This window comes from Wyeomyia smithii, chromosome 2 (assembly GCF_029784165.1).
Source record: "Wyeomyia smithii strain HCP4-BCI-WySm-NY-G18 chromosome 2, ASM2978416v1, whole genome shotgun sequence".
In the NCBI taxonomy this organism is placed as follows: Eukaryota; Metazoa; Arthropoda; class Insecta; order Diptera; family Culicidae; genus Wyeomyia; species Wyeomyia smithii.
The window spans coordinates 280,586,174-280,610,945 of record NC_073695.1 but is presented as its reverse complement, the minus strand read 5'-3'; the positions used below and the strand labels follow the sequence as shown (position 1 = coordinate 280,610,945).

At 37.3% G+C, this 24,772-nt stretch overlaps 1 protein-coding gene and 1 long non-coding RNA gene across 2 annotated transcripts in view; one reads left to right on the top strand and one right to left on the bottom strand.

The window, feature by feature from the left end:
* LOC129723525 (fasciclin-3-like) overlaps nucleotides 1-22,563 on the bottom strand; it is a 29,871-nt gene extending 7,308 nt beyond the window's left edge. The window contains exons 1-2 of the mRNA XM_055677802.1: nucleotides 22,494-22,563; nucleotides 11,662-11,768 (exon numbers count right to left, since the gene is read on the bottom strand). Coding sequence (XP_055533777.1) covers nucleotides 11,662-11,731 — 70 coding nt within the window. The 5' untranslated portion in view covers nucleotides 11,732-11,768; nucleotides 22,494-22,563. The remainder of the gene's footprint in view (nucleotides 1-11,661; nucleotides 11,769-22,493) is intronic.
* On the top strand, nucleotides 11,969-24,568 carry LOC129723526 (uncharacterized). Its single transcript, XR_008727771.1, has 3 exons — nucleotides 11,969-12,194; nucleotides 23,231-23,365; nucleotides 23,423-24,568. It is a non-coding gene; the product is annotated as an uncharacterized LOC129723526 (long non-coding RNA).
* Nucleotides 24,569-24,772: the final 204 nt, after the last annotated feature.

Genomic DNA, 24,772 nt, shown 5'->3' with positions numbered 1-24,772 from the left:
TCCTGGCAAAATCAAATATCCACCGACTTGAAGACTCCTCGCTTTCGTTGACCGTTACGCGATTCCGCATTCTTCGGGCTGTGTTCCAAAGAGTGCTCATCGATGTCTCCCTCGACGTCTCGTTCACGAACCGACGCCAATATCCACGTTTCTTTGCTTTAGCCAAACTTTTAAGCTTGGTATCAAGCTCCGAATACCGCGATCCTGCGGTACAATTGACCAGTTGACCCGTTTGTAATTGAAATAAGAATAGGCAGATGGTCGCTACCGTGAGGATCGAGGATTACCTTCCATATGCAATCCAACCGTAGCGACGTCGAACATAAGGATAGATCCAAAGCGCTTGGGCGCGCTGGAGGTTTCGGGGTACGTGTCATTTCATGTTTAAAATTCATGTTTAAAATAGTCATGTCGAAGTCATCGCAAAGGTTATAGATTAAAGAGGAGCGGTTATCATTGTAAGGGGAATCCCAAGTCACACCATGAGAGTTGAAGTCTCCCAAAATCAAACGTGGCGAGGGAAGAAGTTCTATTAAATCAAAGAGCAACCGTTGCCCAACCTGTGCTCTGGGAGGAATATATATTGAGGCAATACAAAGCTCTTTACCTTGTATTGTCATTTGACATGCGACAACTTCGATGCCTGGAATCGAGGGGAGGTTAATACGATAGAAAGAATAGCACTTTTTAATCCCTAAAAGTACTCCTCCATATGGGGTGTCTCGATCAAGGCGAATAATATTAAAATCATGGAAGTTGAGATCAATATTTGAAGTAAGCCAAGTTTCACAAAGGAAAAATGCATCGCATTTGTTTTTATTTATCAAAACTTTAAACGAATCAATTTTTGGTAAAATACTTCTACAATTCCACTGTAAGACAGAGATAGAATCCTTCATATACGCAGTTGAATTAGGTATCGAAGGATACAATCGCCGCCAGGAGGGGCCATTGGGCAGTCAACTGCTTCAAAAATGATCTAACTGTTGGGAGGAATGCTGTAAAAAAAATTTTATTTGGATCGGGTACATTGAAATTTTCAAAAATCCAGTCCACAATGTCAGAAAATTTCACTAATCCAGAGTTTGTTTCATCAACTGGATGTGCAAAAGGAACAACTGGGGTTTTAGATGTTCCTGGCAGTGCTGGGAACTCCTTCTGGGACTTTAAATTTGCAAGCCCAGGGAGAGTTTGCTTCGGTTTTTCCGCAGCACTGTTTGGTTTGTTCGTACTTTTCATTACACTTTGGGAAATCTTAGGACCTTTACGGGGAAGTTTAGGAGAAGAAACATTTCTCCTCTTCCTAGACTCCCCAGGATTGGCATAAGATGTTCCCGCTGATGAATCGTCAGAATCGGTTTCATCAGAGGACAACAGATCAAAGGGGCTCGATGTTATGGTAGAAGTGGTCACGGTCTTCTTCAGCATCTCAGCATAAGAACGCTTTGAACGCTCCTTAAGCGACCGCTTGATTTTATCTCTGCGCTGCATGTACACCGGGCATGTGGAGAGCTCATGCTGGTTTTCCCCACAGTGAATACATTTTTCAGCATTAACACTGCAAGAATCTTCCGCATGAGTCTCCCCACACTTGCTACATCGTGCCTTATTGCAGCAGTAGGCGGCTGTGTGGCCTAGCTGCTTGCAATTGGTGCAATTCATAACACGATGTACATCCCGGTCGATCGAGACGTGGCTAGGGAGTGCAGATCCGGCAAACGTAACGCGAAACGAGTCTGACGGAGTGTAAACTTTTTTACCGCCGACGAGAGACATGGACCGCAATTGCTTACAATCCAAAATCTTCGCCTATGTTTCAGTATTTTTGAAGCAACCGGTTGCGCTTTTTAGGATACACTCGACAGACAGACTCGAATCGGTTATGACACCGTCGATCTCCACGTCTCGTGCGGGTATGTAAACGCGATACTCGCGTGTGAAGAGCTCAGATAGCATTGGCCTGTGCCAGATCACTGACCACGACACGGAGTTTGTTAGGTCGGACCTTGGAAATTTCGGTCACGGCCTTGTACCCCTTCATCAGGTCTTTAGAAATTTGCAGTATGTTTAATCGCTTTGAATTCACTCCTGCCTTTGGACGAAAATAAACAGTATAGCTGCCCTGTTGAGATCCGTCCGGGTAAAGCCTGGGGCGAGGGGGACTGGAGAATGAACAGGGGAAGGGGTAACAGAAGGGTCAGGGTCAGGAGGGTTCGGGGATGGTGGCACGGGAGGCGAGGGATCTATATCCATCGCGCTAAATGTAGCGCACTAGCGCCGACAAGAACACGTACCTCTTTACTTCTTCCTTTCAGCAGTGGTTGTCCGATCGTTCGAAGCTGCACCCAAAGCAGCCAGCAGCACCAGTACAGCAGCACCAATACAGCCACCAGCAGTAAGCCGGGTGTGAGATCACTCAGCACAGCGACACGACTCGACTGTCACTCGAAAGATCTATTCACTGTGCACAGATCAAAACTGCAGCTGGTATTTTGCAACAATACAGCCAAAGTTGCGAGCCGGGTACAGAACGTAACGACACAACTTACAATCTAGTTGGCCTTTAGCGCGAATAATACACTCTTTTGTTTGGCTATTCGTACACACGGACCGGATTGTAATAGAACGACCACTTTGCACGTCCGTTTCTGTCGAGTGTTCGACGCGGAATGCGATGACTGTTGTTTGGCTGGAAATATATATTTTGCATGAGCTAGAAGCCGAAGATGTTGAAATATGAGATATCTCCATTGAAAAAATTACAAATAAAAGCGTATCTTTTGAAACGAAACAGCTCTGTCTATTGTGTCGATTTTATCTTTCGACTTCGATATTTTTGAAAGTAAACATCCGACGTTTATTTATGATGATAATTGCAATGGAATATGTAAAGGTACGCAGATGATTTGAACCGCAGGTTTAAAGGGGTTTTTTGTTAATAGTGATGACGTAGAACTCCAAAAAAAAAATTGTGGAAAAACAATGTTCGGTAGATTTTTTCACAAGTTTTGAAAGTTTTGAGACGAAAATGCCTTCCTGTTCTATTGAACAATGCGGAATAAAAACACGTGTTATGGGCCTATTTTTATCTAGTAATACAGACAAACGTCTTTTTCTTCCTCACCTCTATATATTTCATTGATCGAATTGGTCGTATAGAGATAAGTGACTTTTCACCTACGCACACTAGGAAACGCGTAAACCCGTGTAAGTTGCTTTTGTTTCCTCCAAACTGTAAATCATCGCATCTCGTTGCTTCGACTTTTCTCACTTTTTAACATTCTTGGTCGATTATGTTCAGCAGCTTCTTCCGATTTCTGATCACGAATTAAAAAATTCATACAGAAACAAGTTTGAAACATATAATGAGTGTTGAACTGAATATTTGTCCACCTGCTAAAACCATAGCATTGCAAACAAAACAGCTATTTGTAAATATTTTCCTCAACTATTGGCACTAACACATTCGTACGTAAAAAGGTCTATAAGCTATGGCCTTGGTCAAATCAATCAAAGAGGTATTCTGGAATGACCACTGCCTTAGTAGTAGCGAGACTATGAAGTGTTAGATTTGCAATTTGCATGGACTTTTATAGAAAACTTGACTGGATGTATTTTGAAGTAAGTTTCCTTTTCATAATTTAACATGCATAATTAATTGATTAGTTTTGTGCGCTGCCGCCGACGATGATTTCGAGTCGGAGCGCCGCCAAGGAGAAATTTGACTCTAAAATCATAAACTGGTGACAGAGTGATGAAAAGTGTAATAAATATCACTAAAGTCGAAAAGAGAAGTACAACATCGAAAATGATTGCAATGGTAAATATAGGTTTTGCCCTAGAGCTCTAACTAGAAAAAAGCTTATCACTTTTCAACAATTCCTATAAATTTTGGTGCCCCTATTAATGATAATAAATATCACTAAAGTCGAAAAGAGAAGTACAACATCGAAAATGATTGCAATGGTAAATATAGGTTTTGCCCTAGAGCTCTAACTAGAAAAAAGCTTATTACTTTTTAACAATTCCTATAAATTTTGGTGCCCCTATTAGTGATAACTCTTTCAGAAACATAAATGAGTTTTCCCGTAAGCAAATGTAGGAGCGAAGAGCAATGGGTGCAATTACTTTGCGGCTTTTTGAATTTCGGCCTTTTCTTAAAAAAAACTCACCGAAATAGTTAAAAAGCTATAATCTTTTCAGGACAACTTTTTTGCGCTTTGTTATTTATAATTTATTAGCTTAAACAGCATGTCGCGCAAAGATTTGAACCAAATTTTTGTGAATGAACTCTCCTACAACGATACTGAAGTCAATTAGAAGACTCTATGCATGAGGATTTATATAACTGTTGTTATGGAATCATTCAGAGAAAGTTACGAAATAGTGTGAAGTCGAAAAGGCGAAGCTTTGTAAAACATTATCCCACAGAGCTTTCGTAGCCAACATTTATAAATTTCGTATTTCAGTGACTATTTCAGTCAGGATTCGAGTATATATACATATGGATTGCTCAATGAACCAACTTCACGACTCGAACACAGGAAGGCAACGAATTTTTCCGTCCTTTATTGTACCTGATTGCAACAGCTCCCGAAGTATTGTTACCTTTCTTGTTCGTTTGGCTCAGATTTTGATAGTTCGTTTGGTTAACAACATTCTCTTCGCATATTGCATAGTTAGAATAAGATGTACAGAAGGCAACTGATAGCCGTTTTCCTGGCCAATGAACAAAATACTTGGAGAAAATTGGATATTAATACCACTTTGGAACAGCGTCATCTCTTGCTATTGAACTTTTTTTTGGGTGTCCCATTCGGAAGCTGTCAAAAATTTACAAAATACTTTCAAAACCTATTCCAGTAAATTAAATATTGTGATTATTTGCTGATAACCGATGAACAAGAAACTCAAAGACTTGCCTATTGAATAGTATAATAGTAATAGTATAGAGTGTGTACACCCAACGCAAACGGGGAACATTTTATTACTTTAGGGCAATTTTTTATTACTAATTGTGTCTTATGACTGCGCATTATACACAAAGAGTAACAAACAAAAAGTAATAAAAAGTATGACGGCCACACGCTTGTATGTGTTTCTGGAGGAGAACATACAGCCAAGGACCGCAATGCATGTGTTAGTAAGACTTCACTCGCTGCATTTGTATTGATGCAACGATCAGGTTTATTTTTGTCCCCTTCATCCACACATAATCAGAATCTCAACCGTCAACCTTATATGTCTAATTAGAAACACTTTCGTTTCGTCCCCCAGTGTTTACTTGAAATGGAAATATGTACTGACTGACCAGAGTTGCCGAAGTTGCGAATATTGTCTGATTAGGCACGAGTATTGTATTTTCAAACAGGTGCAAATGAGTTTCCATGAACCAATGAGTATGTGTTTTAGATATCTTGCAGGAAAGCTAATGTTTTTGTTTTTCTCTAATGCAGTTTACAGATCGTGATGTCATTTCAAGACGCATTTCAAGTCTTTGAAATCATCAACGTTTGCATACTCTATGACGGGGAAAATGCTGCTTGGCAGTTCTTGTCATATTTTTTCTCTACTCCGTGACACGCACACCGGATGAATTGGAGATTGAAGAAACTTGTAACATGTGCACCATATGCGACGGTGTGTGATTTTTTTTCGCTTGAGATGGAAAGGGAGCAGTTTTCTACAGAAAAAATCTTGCATGTGCTTGAAACGAGCATTAATAGATAGTCGTACTCCCGTAACACGTGCTAAATATATGGCAGTATGTGTTGTTACTGGACTGGGGAAGTATTTTATTACCTTTAAAGTAATAGGTTTGTTACCCAAAACGCAATTTCGCGCTATTGCTTCTAAAGTAATAAGAAAAAGTTTTGCGTGTAGTATATTAATCTCATTTACATTTTGTAACTCTAGTTCAATAATAAGTCATTTCTCAATATAATGAAATTTCTATTGAGGAATTTTCAAGTGAGATTAGATCAATTATTGAAAAATTCAAACATAATTAACTAACTCTCTAAGCGCACAAGGCTTTTTTTAGTAAATTTCTTCAATAGTGTGTGAAAAAAGTCCCAAATTATGTAAAAATGTGAAGTATGCTCCAATTTGAAAACTGGATAAGAATACAGCAAAGGCCTCGAGTTATTGACCAATCAGTTTGCTTTCTTTGATTAGTACAGGTTTTGAAAAGTCACACGCAAAATAATCAGCTGATAATTCATTGTTAAACACTTGAACTGCGAACACAACCCCTTATTTAAAACTTATAGTGATATTGAATGGCTACTTAGAATAAAACCTATAATGTTCATAATAACTAGTGATGACTTGTATATCACAACTTGCAATGATCCTCAAAGAAAATCGTTCGTTATCCAGCCTTTCACGTGCGGTTATGGCGGACAGTGCACGCAGCCCACGTTTCTGTAGGTCGGGTAATTTTCAATTGCAATAATGGAGTGAAAAACATAAAAAATTTGCAATGTAGCATAGCAATTTTAACAACTTTAAACAGTCCGGGCATGCGCACGACGAAAATTAAACAACAAACCGCCCATTGTTTGGTGAAGTTGCTATGCTACGTTACGACGTTGTTATATTTTCTACTTCATTACTGCGATTGGAAATTCCCTGATGGGCTGCATGCACTCTCCGCCATTGCCGCTCGTGGAAAGCTGGATATTAATTGGAATGTCAGATAACATATTTTGAAAAAAAAAAAAAAAATCAGGTACCTCGAAAACTAAAAATTTAGTTTTGTACATCACACTTAATTAAAAAGTTTAAACAAAAAATTAAAAATTAAAAAGTATAAGGATTGGTACCACAGCCCGTTTTGCTCGAAGGCAAATAATATTTTCAACAACTGTAATAAAAAAATATTTTCACCAAATTTGCTTTACCCGTTCAAATACAAATGCTTATTAGTCAGGCAACCAATATCCATGAAAAATACGGTCTTAGCATATTTCAAAGTAGTAACAGCCTTGGTTCGACGGCGGAACTACGTCAGATTGATGAACATATGAGTGAATTTATTTTTAATACTAATAAATACTAATAAATACTTTTAATACTTAATGAATACAGACCCTGTTTGATTTTGCAACGGTCCGATATTTAATCGGTGTTTAAATGATACGAATAAACAAAACCGGTAACGTTTTGTTTAATCGCATCATTTAGTTTTCTCGACTTTCTTTCAACTAATTCAAGCACAAACACTGCCAAAAAAAGGATATTAAGGTCTTTTATGTTTTCGAGGCAGATGGCCGGATTCTGTCAACCGGTTCTACTCCGGAACGTGCTCCGGCAATATAATGGTTATGATCAAAGTACAGTTATGATTCGCTCGTTGGATGTTCGTTAGTTGGGTGTTCGCTAGTTGGGCTGTCACCCAACTAAAAAGCACTCTAATGTCAGAATTCAACGTCATTCAAATGCATTTCAGGGGTCCGAAAAGTGAAAAAAATATTACTAAAATAAAATTTGTAAACATGTTTATTACGCTTAATCTATTCAGCACTAATAAGTTTATAATAAGATAATAATAACTAATAATAAGATCATCTGGCATAATCGATCGCGTAATTTGAAAAGTACATGTTATAAATTTACAACATTTTGTGTGTAATTTAGAGGTTTACTGTTCGGTTGTTTGTTCTTTTATTTCTTTAACGCCGTCACTGGAAAAATCCAGCGTAGCGATCCTTCATTTTTTAGGCAAGAAGCAGAATGATGTGCTTGCCCTTTATCATTTTGCTTCTCATTGGATTTTTTGTATGAAAAATTATTGACCAAATACATAAAATATCTACTACAGCAGCAAGACAGATGAGCAAAGTTCATTTTCTTTGACATAGTTTTACCGCAATGAAATTAGGAAATTTTCCAAAGCAGGAAAAAAACAAACAATCGGTGCTCCCCTTTGAAAAATTTGCCCAGTTGTCAGTTCATTCAACTAACGAACACGATTCGCTAGTTGGGTGGCAGTTGTGTTCCAACCAACGAATTTCGGCTGTAGAACATACTTAGAACCGTACCATGCATCTAATTACTCGGGTGGTCATATCAAGTGTCTAAGTCCTGGTTGTGTTCCGAATGATCCTAGATTATCGAGCCAAAATCTATCAAGCGACACCTCTAACGACCTGGAAAACCAAAACTATCTACTGTTCTACCGTATCTACTGTTTAGGTTGTGATAGGCCACATAAAAAAATCATGAACAAATCGTTCATTTTTGGCATGGTTCGATTTTGGCAACAGAAAAAAATCATAATCAAAAATGATCTGTATGTAATTGTTGTTCTCATGCATATATCACAGAATTATCAGGGGCCGTACAATAATTACGTAAGCAAGTAGGAGGGGGAGGCGGGGTGTGTAATTTCCTTACGCTGTCTTACAGGGGAGAGGGAGGGGGGTGAATAGATTTTCTTACGTAAGTAAAACATTGTTAATGCAGCTGTTCAAATAACCATGTTCTTGAAAGTGTGGACGGTAAAATTCATAAAAAGAAAATTACGGAAGGACGATTAACTCGAATTAAAACGAAGTATTGTGCTTGCTTCAGGATGATAAAACTATAATAAAAATCTATATATATATAATATATATATAGTAAGATCCTACTAGGGGGAGGGGGGGGGTATCAAAAAATTATACGATATCTTACAAGGGGGGAGGGGGTTTGGAAAAGTGGAAAAATATGCTTACGTAATCATTGAACGGCCCCTATCAATGTTACGTTGGTGCATGACTAGTTGAAAAAGTTAGTGATGTGGGTGATTGGTGATAATTGAGAAGAAGCCTGAAATACTCTCCCCCCTGGCTAATTTAAATTCTATGCCTGTTTGCAAACAATTTGTACTGGTAGTTAATGAATTATTCAAATTTCTGATCAATCTTATTTTATCCTAATATTTTGCGATTCCGCAATTCTATGCGTCAAGTAAAAGTAGTTAGTGAGTTAATGCAAAAAATCCTCACTAACATTTATGTACCATCCAAATTCCTCCAATTCTTCATTGTTTACCTATATATCGAAATCGGAGTACGTAGTGTTCTATTTATAACCAATGTGTAGCTGCAAAAACATTTATTCTGAAGGACAAATTCCGTTACCGTCTATCGTTTTACTTATCTTGCTATCGTTATACTTATCTTGCAGGAAAGCTAATGTTTTTGTTTTTCTCTAATGCAGTTTACAGATCGTGATGTCATTTCAAGACGCATTTCAAGTCTTTGAAATCATCAACGTTTGCATACTCTATGACGGGGAAAATGCTGCTTGGCAGTTCTTGTCATATTTTTTCTCTACTCCGTGACACGCACACCGGATGAATTGGAGATTGAAGAAACTTGTAACATGTGCACCATATGCGACGGTGTGTGATTTTTTTTCGCTTGAGATGGAAAGGGAGCAGTTTTCTACAGAAAAAATCTTGCATGTGCTTGAAACGAGCATTAATAGATAGTCGTACTCCCGTAACACGTGCTAAATATATGGCAGTATGTGTTGTTACTGGACTGGGGAAGTATTTTATTGCCTTTAAAGTAATAGGTTTGTTACCCAAAACGCAATTTCGCGCTATTGCTTCTAAAGTAATAAGAAAAAGTTTTGCGTGTAGTATATTAATCTCATTTACATTTTGTAACTCTAGTTCAATAATAAGTCATTTCTCAATATAATGAAATTTCTATTGAGGAATTTTCAAGTGAGATTAGATCAATTATTGAAAAATTCAAACATAATTAACTAACTCTCTAAGCGCACAAGGCTTTTTTTAGTAAATTTCTTCAATAGTGTGTGAAAAAAGTCCCAAATTATGTAAAAATGTGAAGTATGCTCCAATTTGAAAACTGGATAAGAATACAGCAAAGGCCTCGAGTTATTGACCAATCAGTTTGCTTTCTTTGATTAGTACAGGTTTTGAAAAGTCACACGCAAAATAATCAGCTGATAATTCATTGTTAAACACAAACATTTTGTGTGTAATTTAGTGGTTTACTGTTCGGTTGTTTGTTCTTTTATTTCTTTAACGCCGTCACTGGAAAAATCCAGCGTAGCGATCCTTCATTTTTTAGGCAAGAAGCAGAATGATGTGCTTGCCCTTTATCATTTTGCTTCTCATTGGATTTTTTGTATGAAAAAGTATTGACCAAATACATAAAATATCTACTACAGCAGCAAGACAGATGAGCAAAGTTCATTTTCTTTGACATAGTTTTACCGCAATGAAATTAGGAAATTTTCCAAAGCAGGAAAAAAACAAACAATCGGTGCTACCCTTTGAAAAATTTGCCCAGTTGTCAGTTCATTCAACTAACGAACACGATTCGCTAGTTGGGTGGCAGTTGTGTTCCAACCAACGAATTTCGGCTGTAGAACATACTTAGAACCGTACCATGCATCTAATTACTCGGGTGGTCATATCAAGTGTCTAAGTCCTGGTTGTGTTCCGAATGATCCTAGATTATCGAGCCAAAATCTATCAAGCGACACCTCTAACGACCTGGAAAACTAAAACTATCTACTGTTCTACCGTATCTACTGTTTAGGTTGTGATAGGCCACATAAAAAAATCATGAACAAATCGTTCATTTTTGGCATGGTTCGATTTTGGCAACAGAAAAAAATCATAATCAAAAATGATCTGTATGTAATTGTTGTTCTCATGCATATATCACAGAATTATCAGGGGCCGTTCAATAATTACGTAAGCAAGTAGAAGGGGGAGGCGGGGTGTGTAATTTCCTTACGCTGTCTTACAGGGGAGAGGGAGGGGGGTGAATAGATTTTCTTACGTAAGTAAAACATTGTTAATGCAGCTGTTCAAATAACCATGTTCTTGAAAGTGTGGACGGTAAAATTCATAAAAAGAAAATTACGGAAGGACGATTAACTCGAATTAAAACGAAGTATTGTGCTTGCTTCAGGATGATAAAACTATAATAAAAATCTATATATATAATATATATATAGTAAGATCCTACTAGGGGGAGGGGGGGGGGGGGGTATCAAAAAATTATACGATATCTTACAAGGGGGGAGGGGGTTTGGAAAAGTGGAAAAATATGCTTACGTAATCATTGAACGGCCCCTATCAATGTTACGTTGGTGCATGACTAGTTGAAAAAGTTAGTGATGTGGGTGATTGGTGATAATTGAGAAGAAGCCTGAAATACTCTCCCCCCTGGCTAATTTAAATTCTATGCCTGTTTGCAAACAATTTGTACTGGTAGTTAATGAATTATTCAAATTTCTGATCAATCTTATTTTATCCTAATATTTTGCGATTCCGCAATTCTATGCGTCAAGTAAAAGTAGTTAGTGAGTTAATGCAAAAAATCCTCACTAACATTTATGTACCATCCAAATTCCTCCAATTCTTCATTGTTTACCTATATATCGAAATCGGAGTACGTAGTGTTCTATTTATAACCAATGTGTAGCTGCAAAAACATTTATTCTGAAGGACAAATTCCGTTACCGTCTATCGTTTTACTTACCAGCAAACCATAAAAATAGTTTGGTTTTCTATTTAAACAGTACACTGTTATCATATCTTGCAATATCGCAATCAGTTTGTGCTATGTACAGCTTTACTGACGATTCGAACATTGAATTATTTCTTTTTTGATGAAGTTCACTCACCAATACATAGAGCTGAAACTATCCAAGTTGTCACTGAGGTGAACGGCTGTGGCCGCAAAGACCAGATCATTGCTAGTAGTTTGACCAATGTTCAACACGCGTCTTAACTTTGACACAATTGAAACCGACAGATGAGCTTTTTTTCACGCGTGTGAAAAAGTCTATAGCAGTGGCTCACAAGTAAATATGTATTATAGATATATAAACATATATAAAATATTCTCTGCGATTTTAATTTTCTCTTTGCAACAAAACCCACGCAGACGTTACATCGTCTGAGCTAATACTTTTTATTCTGTTCAAGACCACCGTGTCGAAGCGACTGAAAGCGAAAGCAACATCAAGAGCACCCTCTTCAAAACAATGTGCCGGTTTATATCTCGCATACTCAGTACCGCCAGGCAGTTTACCCGAACACTGTATTAAAACCAGATCGGCGATGTTCTCTCGTTGAAATAGGCCTCACTAGACAGGACGTGATTCACTCTCTGTCAACTTATGGCTGTGTTACACTGCGCAGTGGTTAACTATACGTGAGTAAATTTACCAATTTGTTCAGTTTTTAACGTGATGTCATTAATCGTTTGGTTTCGTGAAGATTAAAGCGGAAAAGATAAGTTTGTCCGCTGCTTGTCGATACACCGTGCGCACACCTTAGGAAACAATCTGTTGATTTAACTAATTGCTTAATGATATTTTATGGCACGTTGATTCGCGTGAGCAGATTCAGCGTGTCGTGATATTATTTATTATGCACGCAGCAGCAGTTAGCAGTTAGTTGTATAGATCATGACTAACATTTCGCCTCCAGACATTGATTTTATTGGTATTACATTCAACAGCGCGCTAATATATTAAGTGTTATTGCCAATCGTGAACGAACATGTGTTGTTATATTTCATTTTTAAGTTGGTCTCGAGGTACTATGCTGGACTAACAAGCCAGTCGTCGTAGGTCTCCGCTAGGAAGAGACTGTTAGGCCGATGACATAGTGAATGCGAATAGCGGTGCGATGCGATTCGCCTTGCCCAGCTTAAATGTACAGCTCTTCTTACGGCAATACATTACCCTGGGCAAGGCAAAGCTTGCGCGCTCACTATGTCATCAGCCTTAGTGTCAGTAGGAACGCAATTGTCCTGTAAAGTAAATAGTTGGCTGCGGAGTATAATAAACGAATTGCAATGAAGCACCGAAGCTTTGCTTTGCTTTTGATCAAACATGTACCAACTTATAAACAGTCATAAATGGGATACAATGTCATATGTCATATAACTACCATTGTAAATGGATGACACCCCGTTAAGCATACAGACGGGAGGCATAGTACGCTAGGCATAATGGACGGCAGGCATATGGACGCGAGGCCGAATTGACGCGAAGCCGAATTGACGCGAGGCCGAATGGACGCGAGGCCGAATGAACGCGAGGCCGAATGGACGCGAGGCCGAATGGACGCAAGGCCGAATGGACGCAAGGCCGAATGGACGCAAGGCCGAATGGACACAAGGCCGAATGGACACAAGGCCGAGGGGAAGTGAGCCGGAATACGGTATTATCGTATCCTCATCACAGCCCTCTTTTAATAACATATATTTCGCTTCAAAGTGACATTAGGAAAGCAATACACTCGCGGCCTTCGGCCAACTCGCTGTTCGAGCGAATGCTGTCCTTACTCGCTACCGCTCGTTAGGACTTAACCAAGGGAAAGAATCTTTGTTTGAGTAGACCTAGCAAACCAGTAGATCAGTCGTTTGTGTGCGAGAGGCCGCCACTTCCGATGGTGTATGTGTGTGTGTATGTGCAGATTTTTTTTCTCACTCACTTTTCTCAGAGATGGCTGGACCGATTTCATGAAATTAATTGCAAATAAAAGGTCTTGTTGTCCCATAAGACCCTATTAAATTTCATTGTAATCGGATTTTTAGTTTGGAGGTTATGTTTCAAAATGTAAAATTCATGAAACATCATTACCTCGAAAACTACGCAACCGATTTGAACAAAATTGATTTCAAATGAACGGGCTACCTAAAATACCCTTAAATTTTGAATTTCATAAAGGTTGAACTTGTGGTTCAAAAGTTATGACAAGAATCGTGTTTTGAAGACTACTTAATCTCACTCATGTTTCTCAGAGATGGCTGAGCCGATTTCAATAAAATCAGTGTCAAATGGAAGGTCTAGTTGCCCCATAAGATTTTATTGATTTGTTTTGCAATCGGAATATAACTTTGCCTGTTATCTTTAAAAATGTGAAATCCAGCAATGAAAAGGAACATATTCCGAAGACTACTTGGACTCACTCACTTTTCTCAGAGATGGCTGACCCGATTTCCACAAAACTAGTGTCCAGTAATAAGTCTAGCCGCCTCGTAACACCCTATCGAATTTTACTGTAATCGGACTGTAACTTCGTCTATAAAGTACCAAAATGTGGAAATCACGAAACTTCATCATTTCAGAAACTACACAACCGATTTGATCAATATTATTATCAGATGAGCGGGCTTTAACTGATGAATTATTATTGAGCACGTGGTTTCAAAGTTTGGCTGCCCTATACGTTCCCATTTCATTTGATTATAATTGAACTTAAGCCACCTTTATGTATTAAATTGTCAATAAAACAACGAAAGTCTATTATCTCAAAGATCACATAACTTATTTAAACATAACTAGTGTCATACGAACGTGTCATCTCTAAAACTTACAAATAACAAACTTCATAAAAATTTGATATGTGGCTGAAATGTTATGGAAAGAAAAGAAATTCATAGGCTATTTAAAACTACACCTGCTTTGATTGATATATGTGGTCTCCACATAATTTAAATGTGGTTTTGTACTGTATGAACGTTCCAAATTCATTGATTCTTTGCGATGTGTTTAAAGTCGGCAAATGCACGACGAATCGGCCAGAGGATATGATCAAAGTCAAAAGACAAATCGTTTGATATGATTTGTTTTATCGAAATGACAACATCCTCGACTTTTGGCTTCTGTACATCGCCCTAATTTGTACGTGACGTGAGTACGTGAGTAAATTAACCAATCTGTTCAGTTTTTAACGTGATGTCATTAATCGTTTGGTTTCGTGAAGATTAAAGCGGAAAAGATAAGTTTGTCCGCTGCTTGTCGATACACCGTGCGCACACCTTAGGAAACAATCTGTTGATTTAACTAATTGCTTAATGATATTTTATGGCACGTTGATTCGCGTGAGCAGATTCAGCGTGTCGTGATATTATTTATTATGCACGCAGCAGCAGTTAGCAGTTAGTTGTATAGATCATGACTAACATTTCGCCTCCAGACATTGATTTTATTGGTATTACATTCAACAGCGCGCTAATATATTAAGTGTTATTGCCAATCGTGAACGAACATGTGTTGTTATATTTCATTTTTAAGTTGGTCTCGAGGTACTATGCTGGACTAACAAGCCAGTCGTCGTAGGTCTCCGCTAGGAAGAGACTGTTAGGCCGATGACATAGTGAATGCGAATAGCGGTGCGATGCGATTCGCCTTGCCCAGCTTAAATGTACAGCTCTTCTTACGGCAATACATTACCCTGGGCAAGGCAAAGCTTGCGCGCTCACTATGTCATCAACCTTAGTGTCAGTAGGAACGCAATTGTCCTGTAAAGTAAATAGTTGGCTGCGGAGTCTGTGTATAATAAACGAATTGCAATGAAGCACCGAAGCTTTGCTTTGCTTTTGATCAAACATGTACCAACTTATAAACAGTCATGAATGGTATACAATGTCATATGTCATATAACTACCATTGTAAATGGATCGCTACCGCTCGTTGGGACTTAACTAAGGGAAAGAAGCTCTGTTTGAGTAGACCTAGCAAACCAGTAGATCAGTCGTTTGTGTGCGAGAGGCCGCCGCTTCCGATGGTGTATGTGTGTGTATGTGCAAATTTTTTTTCTCACTCACTTTTCTCAGAGATGGCTGGACCGATTTTCATGAAATTAATTGCAAATAAAAGGTCTTGTTGTCCCATAAGACCCTATTAAATTTCATTGTAATCGGATTTTTAGTTTGGAGGTTTGTTTCAAAATGTAAAATTCATGAAACATCATTACCTCGAAAACTACGCAACCGATTTGAACAAAATTGATTTCAAATGAACGGGCTACCTAAAATACCCTTAAATTTTGAATTTCATAAAGGTTGAACTTGTGGTTCAAAAGTTATGACAAGAGACGTGTTTTGAAGACTACTTAATCTCACTCATGTTTCTCAGAGATGGCTGAGCCGATTTCAATAAAATCAGTGTCAAATGGAAGGTCTAGTTGCCCCATAAGATTTTATTGATTTGTTTTGCAATCGGAATATAACTTTGTCTGTTATGTTTAAAAATGTGAAATCCAGCTATGAAAAGGAACATATTCCGAAGACTACTTGGACTCACTCACTTTTCTCAGAGATGGCTGACCCGATTCCCACAAAATTAGTGTCAAGCTACCTCGTAACACCCTATTGAATTTTACTGTAATCGGACTGTAACTTCGTCTATAAAGTACCAAAATGTGGAAATCACGAAACTTCATCATTTCAGAAACTACACAACCGATTTGATCAATATTATTATCAGATGAGCGGGCTTTAACTGATGAATTATTATTGAGCACGTGGTTTCAAAGTTTGGCTGCCCTATACGTTCCCATTTCATTTGATTATAATTGAACTTAAGCCACCTTTATGTATTAAATTGTCAATAAAACAACGAAAGTCTATTATCTCAAAGATTACATAGCTTATTTAAACATAACTAGTGTCATACGAACGTGTCATCTCTCAAACTTACAAATAACAAACTTCATAACAATTTGATATGTGGCTGAAATGTTATGGAAAGAAAAGAAATTCATAGGCTATTTAAAACTACACCTGCTTTGATTGATATATGTGGTCTCCACATAATTTAAATGTGGTTTTGTACTGTATGAACGTTCCAAATTCATTAATTCTTTGCGATGTGTTTAAAGTCTGCAAATGCACGACGAATCGGCCAAAGGATATGATCAAAGTCAAAAGACAAATCGTTTGAAATGATTGGTTTTATCGAAATGACAACATCCTCGACTTTTGGCTTCTGTACATCGCCCTAATTCTGAATATATTCATATTGGGTGGTACTCGGTCATTTTCAGCAAATTTTCTGGCATCAATCTGACACCGGAAATACTCATATTGGGAGGTATTTAGTTATTTTGGTTGTTTTCCAGAAACTAAAAGTGGTCGTCTTTAAATTCAAAATGGTGTCAAGGGTCAATGGTTGGTTTCTATGCATCATCTCGATTACGGAAGTATCCGTGTTGAGTATTATTCGGTCATTTTCGACTGTTCCCTATAAGTTGCGATTCAAAATGGCGCCTGAGGTCAATTGTTAGCACATTGCATCTTTCTGGTTCCAGAGATACTCATATTGGATGGTATTTGGTAATTTTAGGCTGTTTTTCACAAACCGGAAGTCGCCATCTTGGATTTCAAAATGGTATTTAAGATAATTTCTGGCCTCTGAGCGTCATTCTGGTTGAAGAAACACCCATATTGGGTGTTATTCGATCATTTTCGGCTGTTTCCCAGGAACCGGAAGTCGCCAACCTTTGTGGTTCCAGTGCATCATTACGGTTCCGAAAATACCCATATTGGGTGGTATTTGGTCGTTTGCTGCTGTTTTTCCGAAACCGGAAGTCGCCATCTTAGAATTCAAAATAGTATCTGTGGTCTAATTTAGCTTCTGTGTATCTTTCTTTATCCGGATATTATTATATTGGGTGGAAATCGTCCATTTTTGGCTGTTTTCCAGAAACCGGAAGTTGCTATCTTATAATCCAAAATGTTGCCTGAGTTGCCGATTATGGAACATATTTGTTACCACTAAAAACATTCACCTGCCAAGTATGGTTTCATTTAGTTGATAAGTTCGCAAGATGTGCAGAAATTTGTGCAGAAACATGTGCTTCCATAAGAGGGAGGGGCATCGAACCATTATGGACATATTTTTTACCCTTTAAAACATCCACATGCCAAATTCGGTTTCATTTGCTTGGTTTGTTCTTGAGATGTGCAGAAATGTATGTTTCCTTTGTATTGGACCCCTCCTTTCCAGAAGAGGGAAGGGTCTCAAACTATCATAGGAACCTTCATCGGGACCAAAAACCCCTACATACAAATTTTCACGTCGATCGGTTCAGTAGTTTTCGAGCCTATATGGATCAGACAGACAGACCGGACTGCATTTTTATGTGTTTAGATTGCAATATACATGTACATTGATAAATATACATTTATTGGATTGAAGCGTTCATGTAAATCTAGTTTTACAAATAAAAGTTTGAATGAGAAAGGCTGGGTCTGACCGCTAGGTGGATTAATTCAGGTTTTTAATAGACATTCCGATGTATATTTTTCAATAGACTTTCTGATATGGATGTTGCAAATCCGGGACACATAGTCACGATAGTTGGATCCCATGCGATCGTGTAACATCCTATTCGGGCTCGTGTCCATTCGGCCTTGCGTCCATTCGGCCTCGCGTCCATTCGCCCTCGTGTCCATTCGGCCTCGCGTCCGTTATGCCTTGTGGCAGTATCCTATTAGTATCTCCCTCGATTCTGGTAGTACTCATATGGGGTATCAAATGTAATTGAACCAATAATAATGAAAAATATTCATGAAATTCTTCAGTTTTGGAAACATTTCCAGAAAACCGGATTTCTAAAAACGAGGAAATTCTTTCGGGGCACCGCTGACACTAATTTCAAAGTAGATAAGTTGCTAAAGATTCAGTAACTATGTATTAAAATCGGATGAAAATTGTCAAAGTTACAAGAATTTTTATTTGTGGGTTCTCGGGTACCTTGTTGGGCAGTTAGTTAAGCACATAATGGTCAATCTTCAATCTTCTGGTGAGACCGCCTGATTCATGTCGAAGCTGAAACTGGCGATTCGCTTACATTCGTTTTGAATATCCGGTCCAGCGTCTGGTAGTGAAAAACGCCAGTTTTTTTTTTTGAAAAGTGTCATTTTAATGAAAAAGCCAATAGACCATTTTACGAGACGTTTCTAAACTCAATTCATGAATGAAATTTTGATAGAAAGCTCGGAACCGCTGACATAACGCACGTAAAAGCAGCATCAATATCAGCAGGATCCGTGACACCTGTCAGTTCGTAAAATGGTCTGGAGGTTTCACATATTTGATTAACGTGAAATGGAATGTAATCCAAGCATAGGAGGGCCGATGGCTTTCTCCTGCATACTACAGTACTTTGGGAATGCCTTATGAAATATCGTTAATTTTTCGACTAACCTGCAATTATTTATTGTGAAACCAGCACCAAAGCACTATATATCAATAAGTTTGTATATACTGTGAAACCTTTAAAATTGTTTAATTTTGCTATTTTTTACATCATTGTATTATATCTCTCTGTAATAAGAGTCTTCCGTCTATAAATTTGTAAACCTTCTTATATTCACTCTTGTAACTAATACAAAGAAATGCACTGCAGTAGGGCACACTAACACCACGAACAAAGAGCCGGATTGTTGCAAAAACATCATATCAAGAAGACTGACATCTCTGGAACGATCCCATACATATGACAAGCGTCGAATCAAACAGCGCACTCCATCTATTAAAGGTGGAAGTTTGCTATGACAGTGCTGGTAATTACATCGCTGCGAAGATAGAGCGTGCGTATGTGGTGGTCCAGTCTGTGCGTTTGGCGTGCACTCGCATCGCCCGCACCCACACTAGCATGCGTCAGTTCCACTTTTACTCAACAGACTGCACTGCCAAAACTGTCGCTCAATTTCAGGCAGAGTTCCCAGTCTTCTTGTTATGATGTTTTTGATTCTGGCCTCGTCACTTTCTCTCATTGTAGGTAAGACAAACTAGTTTACTTTATGTAGTACACTAGAACGGTCATAATTAAAATATATTCTGCACACCCAATACACTCCTGGTGTTGTTTATTATTTCGCGTCGGTAGCTACTAGAACATTTTCCACAAATCCATTCTCTCAGTGTATTTTTCGACGACAGAATCTCTTAGTATCGTTGATTGAGGCGACTCTCGAAGCAACACAACTATTCAAAATTATCTCTATCTATTATTCAAAATTATCACTTTTTTATTTCTATCTAAGCTTTCTGTCACTTTTCTTCTCCAGGACGCCTCCAGTATTTTTTTTTTGCTAAATTAACCTATTTAAAGCAGTTATTTGAAAATTAATAAAAATAAAAGAAAAACAATGTTGTTTTCGAAAAAAAGATGACGTTTACGACCATTTGATTGATTCTTCATGATGTAATATGAAAAAAAATCTCGCTTTCATTATGCAAAGATGAACATTACACTTCGAACACCTAAAGTGCGTGAAGTGATCACGATGATTGCGTTAGAAACATCTCTGCGCATCTCCAAATGCTGGCCAATATGATATTCCATCGTAACGGATATTTACAACCAGCATACGTTGTAATTTTTTGTCCTCTGTATGCCCAATGGTGCTCTGAGGCACCATATACAAATTTATGGAACAAGCGAATAAGAATGAAAAGTGCTCATTCAATGGATTGCTACACTCAATAAACAATAGATCTTCGTAAAATTTATTTTTAATATGAAATCGATTAATTAATGTTATATAAAAACGGTTGTCAAAAACACACGTTATTTTTCTCTCGAAAAATCCAGACTTTCTTTTACAATTTTCTTGACAACAATTCTCACATTGAATCAAGCTGTCATTCGATATGCCAAGTCAAAAGTGTATTATAAATGCAACATTTTGTAGAAAAAAGTAGTCAAAACTAACTATTTTCTGCCAAGATATGATCAATACAATTCATGGTGCTCTAGAGTCACCATGAGCGGGAAAGGGTTAAAAGTCCGATTAGAATGAAATTCAATAGCATATCCTATGGGGCCAGTATACTTTTCATTTGCAACTAATTTTGTGAAAATCGATCTAACCAACTCTGAGAAAAGTGAGTAGGTTCAAGCTGACTATGCTCATCTAATCGATTATCTTATAATCGGCAATTCGCCCAATCCATTGAAAATTATTCAATTATTTTTACAGATAATCGATTAACTCGATTAATCGAGATGTAATCAGACATCACTAACTATGGTATGTTTCTTTTATACCGTAATTTCACATTATTATAAAAAGCGGACAAAGTTACAAACCGATTACAATAAAATTCAATAGCAACCTATGGGGAAACTAGAACTTTCATTCGACACTAATTTTGTGAAAATCGGTTCAGCTTCAGCGGAACACGTTTCTTTTAATAACTTGTGAATCACTTGTTTATTCATTATAAAAATCATTAAAATATCTTAAATGTCGCTCATTTTACATCAGCATTGTTAAAATCTCTAATCTGGCTGAATCCACTTTATAACATATTTTACATTACATCATGCACACACTACGCCACATGTCAATTTGCATAACATGTATGAAATTTTTATAAACCTTAGACTATCAGTGCGATTGAAAATGCTGCATTTGATTTACCGTTTTCAGTGGTCACAAGAGAGGCACGCTCACCGATTACATTAAAAAACGCGAAAAAAACCGAGACCTTCGAAAGCACAAGAAGGATGGACACGAACTGAATAGTTGCATAAAGCAACAATTTCTCTTAGCATACTGGTTTGACATTAGGCTACTAATACATGCTAAATCATGCCGCATGGAAGGCACTTAGAGAAAAACAACATTCCTAATGATTGAGCTGAATACATTCATTTACAATGATTTGTAAACGAAATTTTCTGAAGTTAGTAACGTATAAGAGATCATGGATTACCTAGTTTGGCTAAAATTGACTAGTTCTTTTCCAATGTTATTTATATCTGAAAAAAGCTAAATTTCAATCTTAGAAGAAAGTTCGTGTTTGTTATTTTCAAAAGATCTCGGTATTAAAATGTTTCGGAATGGTTATGGTTTTGAGGCCAATATCCTTAATTGAAAAGATTGTGTTGTTAATATGGACGAATACTTACAGCCAGATTTAAGAAGATTATCAAAATATTCAAGAAAAGTTAAGTAGATTCATGCAGCAATAATCTTCTGAGACTTATAGCTCTCATCATCAATTAAAATTTGGCAGTGTGTGACTCATATACTTCAACATTATTTTTTTCATATGTGTTCAATGATCACGAAAGAATGCATCAAATTATTAAAACATATTTAGGAAATACAACCAAATCCCCTTTTGATGTAAACAAGGCAAAAGCAAAATCTTGATGCTGCTATAATTCTGCCCATCGGCATTTGAACTTTTGTTTATTATACACAGACTTTGCAGTATTATTTGATGCCTGAGTATTGTTTTTGTATTGTATATTGTTTTTGTACACAACAGATAATTGGTTAACTATTCAGTTGTGTCATTAAACTATAGCATAACTTTCAGTATGTTAAGTCTCAAAAAGATTTTCGAATGCACTGATAATGACAGTAAGGTATGCAGCGTTGCGCGAAACATTGAATATCGAAAAAGATGCACCAATTTTGTACAGCATCTGTTTGTAAGCGAATTGAGTCTCAGATAATTTTTTCTCTAATATGACTGGAACCATTTTATAACATATGATATAGGCACACACACACACACACACATTGCCACATGCCAATTTTTATAATATCATATTTTTATAATCCTTGCTCGAATGCCATTGCCATACAGGTTCCGGATAGACAGAATATTGGGGCACTCGTTATTACTACAATTCACTGATCAATGCTGCTAGACTATCAGTGCGATTGAAAATGCTTCATCTGATTTACCGGTTTCAAAAGTCGCACGCGAAGCAAGCTTACAGATTACTTTAAAAACTCGCGACGACCGAGACCTTCGAAAGCACGCGAAGGATGGACACGAACTGAATAGTTGTTCAGAGTTGGTTTTGTGATATTTTTCTTAGCATACTGAATTTACAGTACGATACTAATACATGCTAAATTATGCCGCACGAAAGGCACTCAGACAAAAACAATATTTTTAATGATTGAGTTTAATACCTCCATTCATAATGATTCGTAGATATATTTTTCGTAAGATAGTAACGTATGAGATATCATGATATACCAAGTTTGTTTAAACTTGGCTGGTTCTTTCTTAGTGATATCTACCGTAGTGCAATCAATTTCGAAAATTTAAGCTATGAAATAATTTCTTGCACTGAAAGATCAACGGAAAATGAATTTTCTCGTTGGTTTCAGCATCTTGGTAATTTTATTGTTGTAACAAAAATGTGCTATTTTATGGAATGATTGAGCATCCTAAACGACAACAATTTTAAAGTATCTTTGAAGTGAAACTTAACAATCTTTAATAAGAGGCACACTATTTGTTAATTGAATAATCGATTATACAATGGTGAATAATACAAATCAAATTCATACATAAAGACTTAAATTAATCCACCTAGCGGTCAGATCAAGCCTTTCTCATTCAAACTTTTATTTGTAAAAATAGATTTACATGAACGCTTCAATCCAATAAATGTATATTCACTCTTTAGGTTTTAAAATATTGATGTTGCAATTTATACATATAAAAATGCAGTCCGGTCTGTCTGTCTGATCCTGCACAAATTTCTGCACAAATTCTTGCACAACTCGCGAACTAATCAATCAAGTGGGACCATATTTGACAGGTGAATGTTTTAGTGATAACAATTATGTTCCATAATAAACCTCAGGCAACATTTTAGATTCTAAGATGGCAACCTCCGGTTTCTGTAAAACAGCCAATAATGGCCGATTTCCACCCAATATAATAATATCCGGATCAAGAATGATACACAGGAGCTAAAATCGATACCATTTTGAATTCTAAGATGGCGACTTCCGGATTCTGAAAAACAGCTGAAAATGACCAAATACCACCCAATATGAGTGTTTCTTCAACCAGTATGACGTTCAAAATCCAGAAATTGTCTCCAAATGCCATTATGAAAACCAAAATGGCGACTTCCGGTTTCGGAAAAACAGCGGCAAACGACCAACTACCACCCGATATGGGTATTTTCGGAATCGTAATGATGCACTGGAGCCACGAATCGACTTCAGACAACATTTTGAATTGTAAGATGACAACTTCCGGTTTCTGGAAAACAGCCTGAAATGGACGATTCCCATTAAATATGAGTATCTCCGGAACCAGAAAGATGTACGAAAGCTAAAAATTGATCACAGACACAATCTTGAATTTTAAGATGGTGACTTCCGGTGGCAAACAGCCGAAAAAGACCAAATACCATTCAAATATGAATGTTTCCGGAATAATAATTACGCCCAGATGACAGAAAGTGACCAAATACCACCCAATATGAGTATCTCCGGAGCCAGAATGTTGCAAGATGCTAAAAATTGACTTCAGACACCATTATGAATTGTAGAATGGCAACTTCTGGTTTCTGGAAAACAGCCAAAAATGGCCGAGCCTTCTGAATGAAAACCACGCTTGGGAGAGTTATTGAATCTGAACCATTACCCAAATAAAAAGATGCTTCGGAAAAACGATGAAAGCACATAGGACCTTTTGAAATGTTTGTCTAGAAATGTTTAGTTTTCAATAGCGATGGTTTACTGGGATTGTAAGCTTATGAACAGCACGTTCAGAAATGATACCCGAATGATTGTTATGCGATACGGTTTTATCCTTCCTTGCTTCTGATAATGCTATACTCTTCGACACCACCATGAAACAAGACATTACTGGTATCCCGGATCAATTGCGACCGCAAGATTTTTTCCAATTAGTTCCTTAAGATTTTTTTTTGTGTGTGTGTGTGCCTATATCATATGTTATAAAATGGTTCCAGTCATATTAGAGAAAAAATTATCTGAGACTCAATTCGCTTACAAACAGATGCTGTACAAAATTGGTGCATCTTTTTCGATATTCAATGTTTCGCGCAACGCTGCATACCTTACTGTCATTATCTTTATTTTTTAAGAATAATACAAATCAAATTCATACATAAAGACTTAAATTAATCCACCTAGCGGTCAGATCAAGCCTTTCTCATTCAAACTTTTATTTGTAAAAATAGATTTAC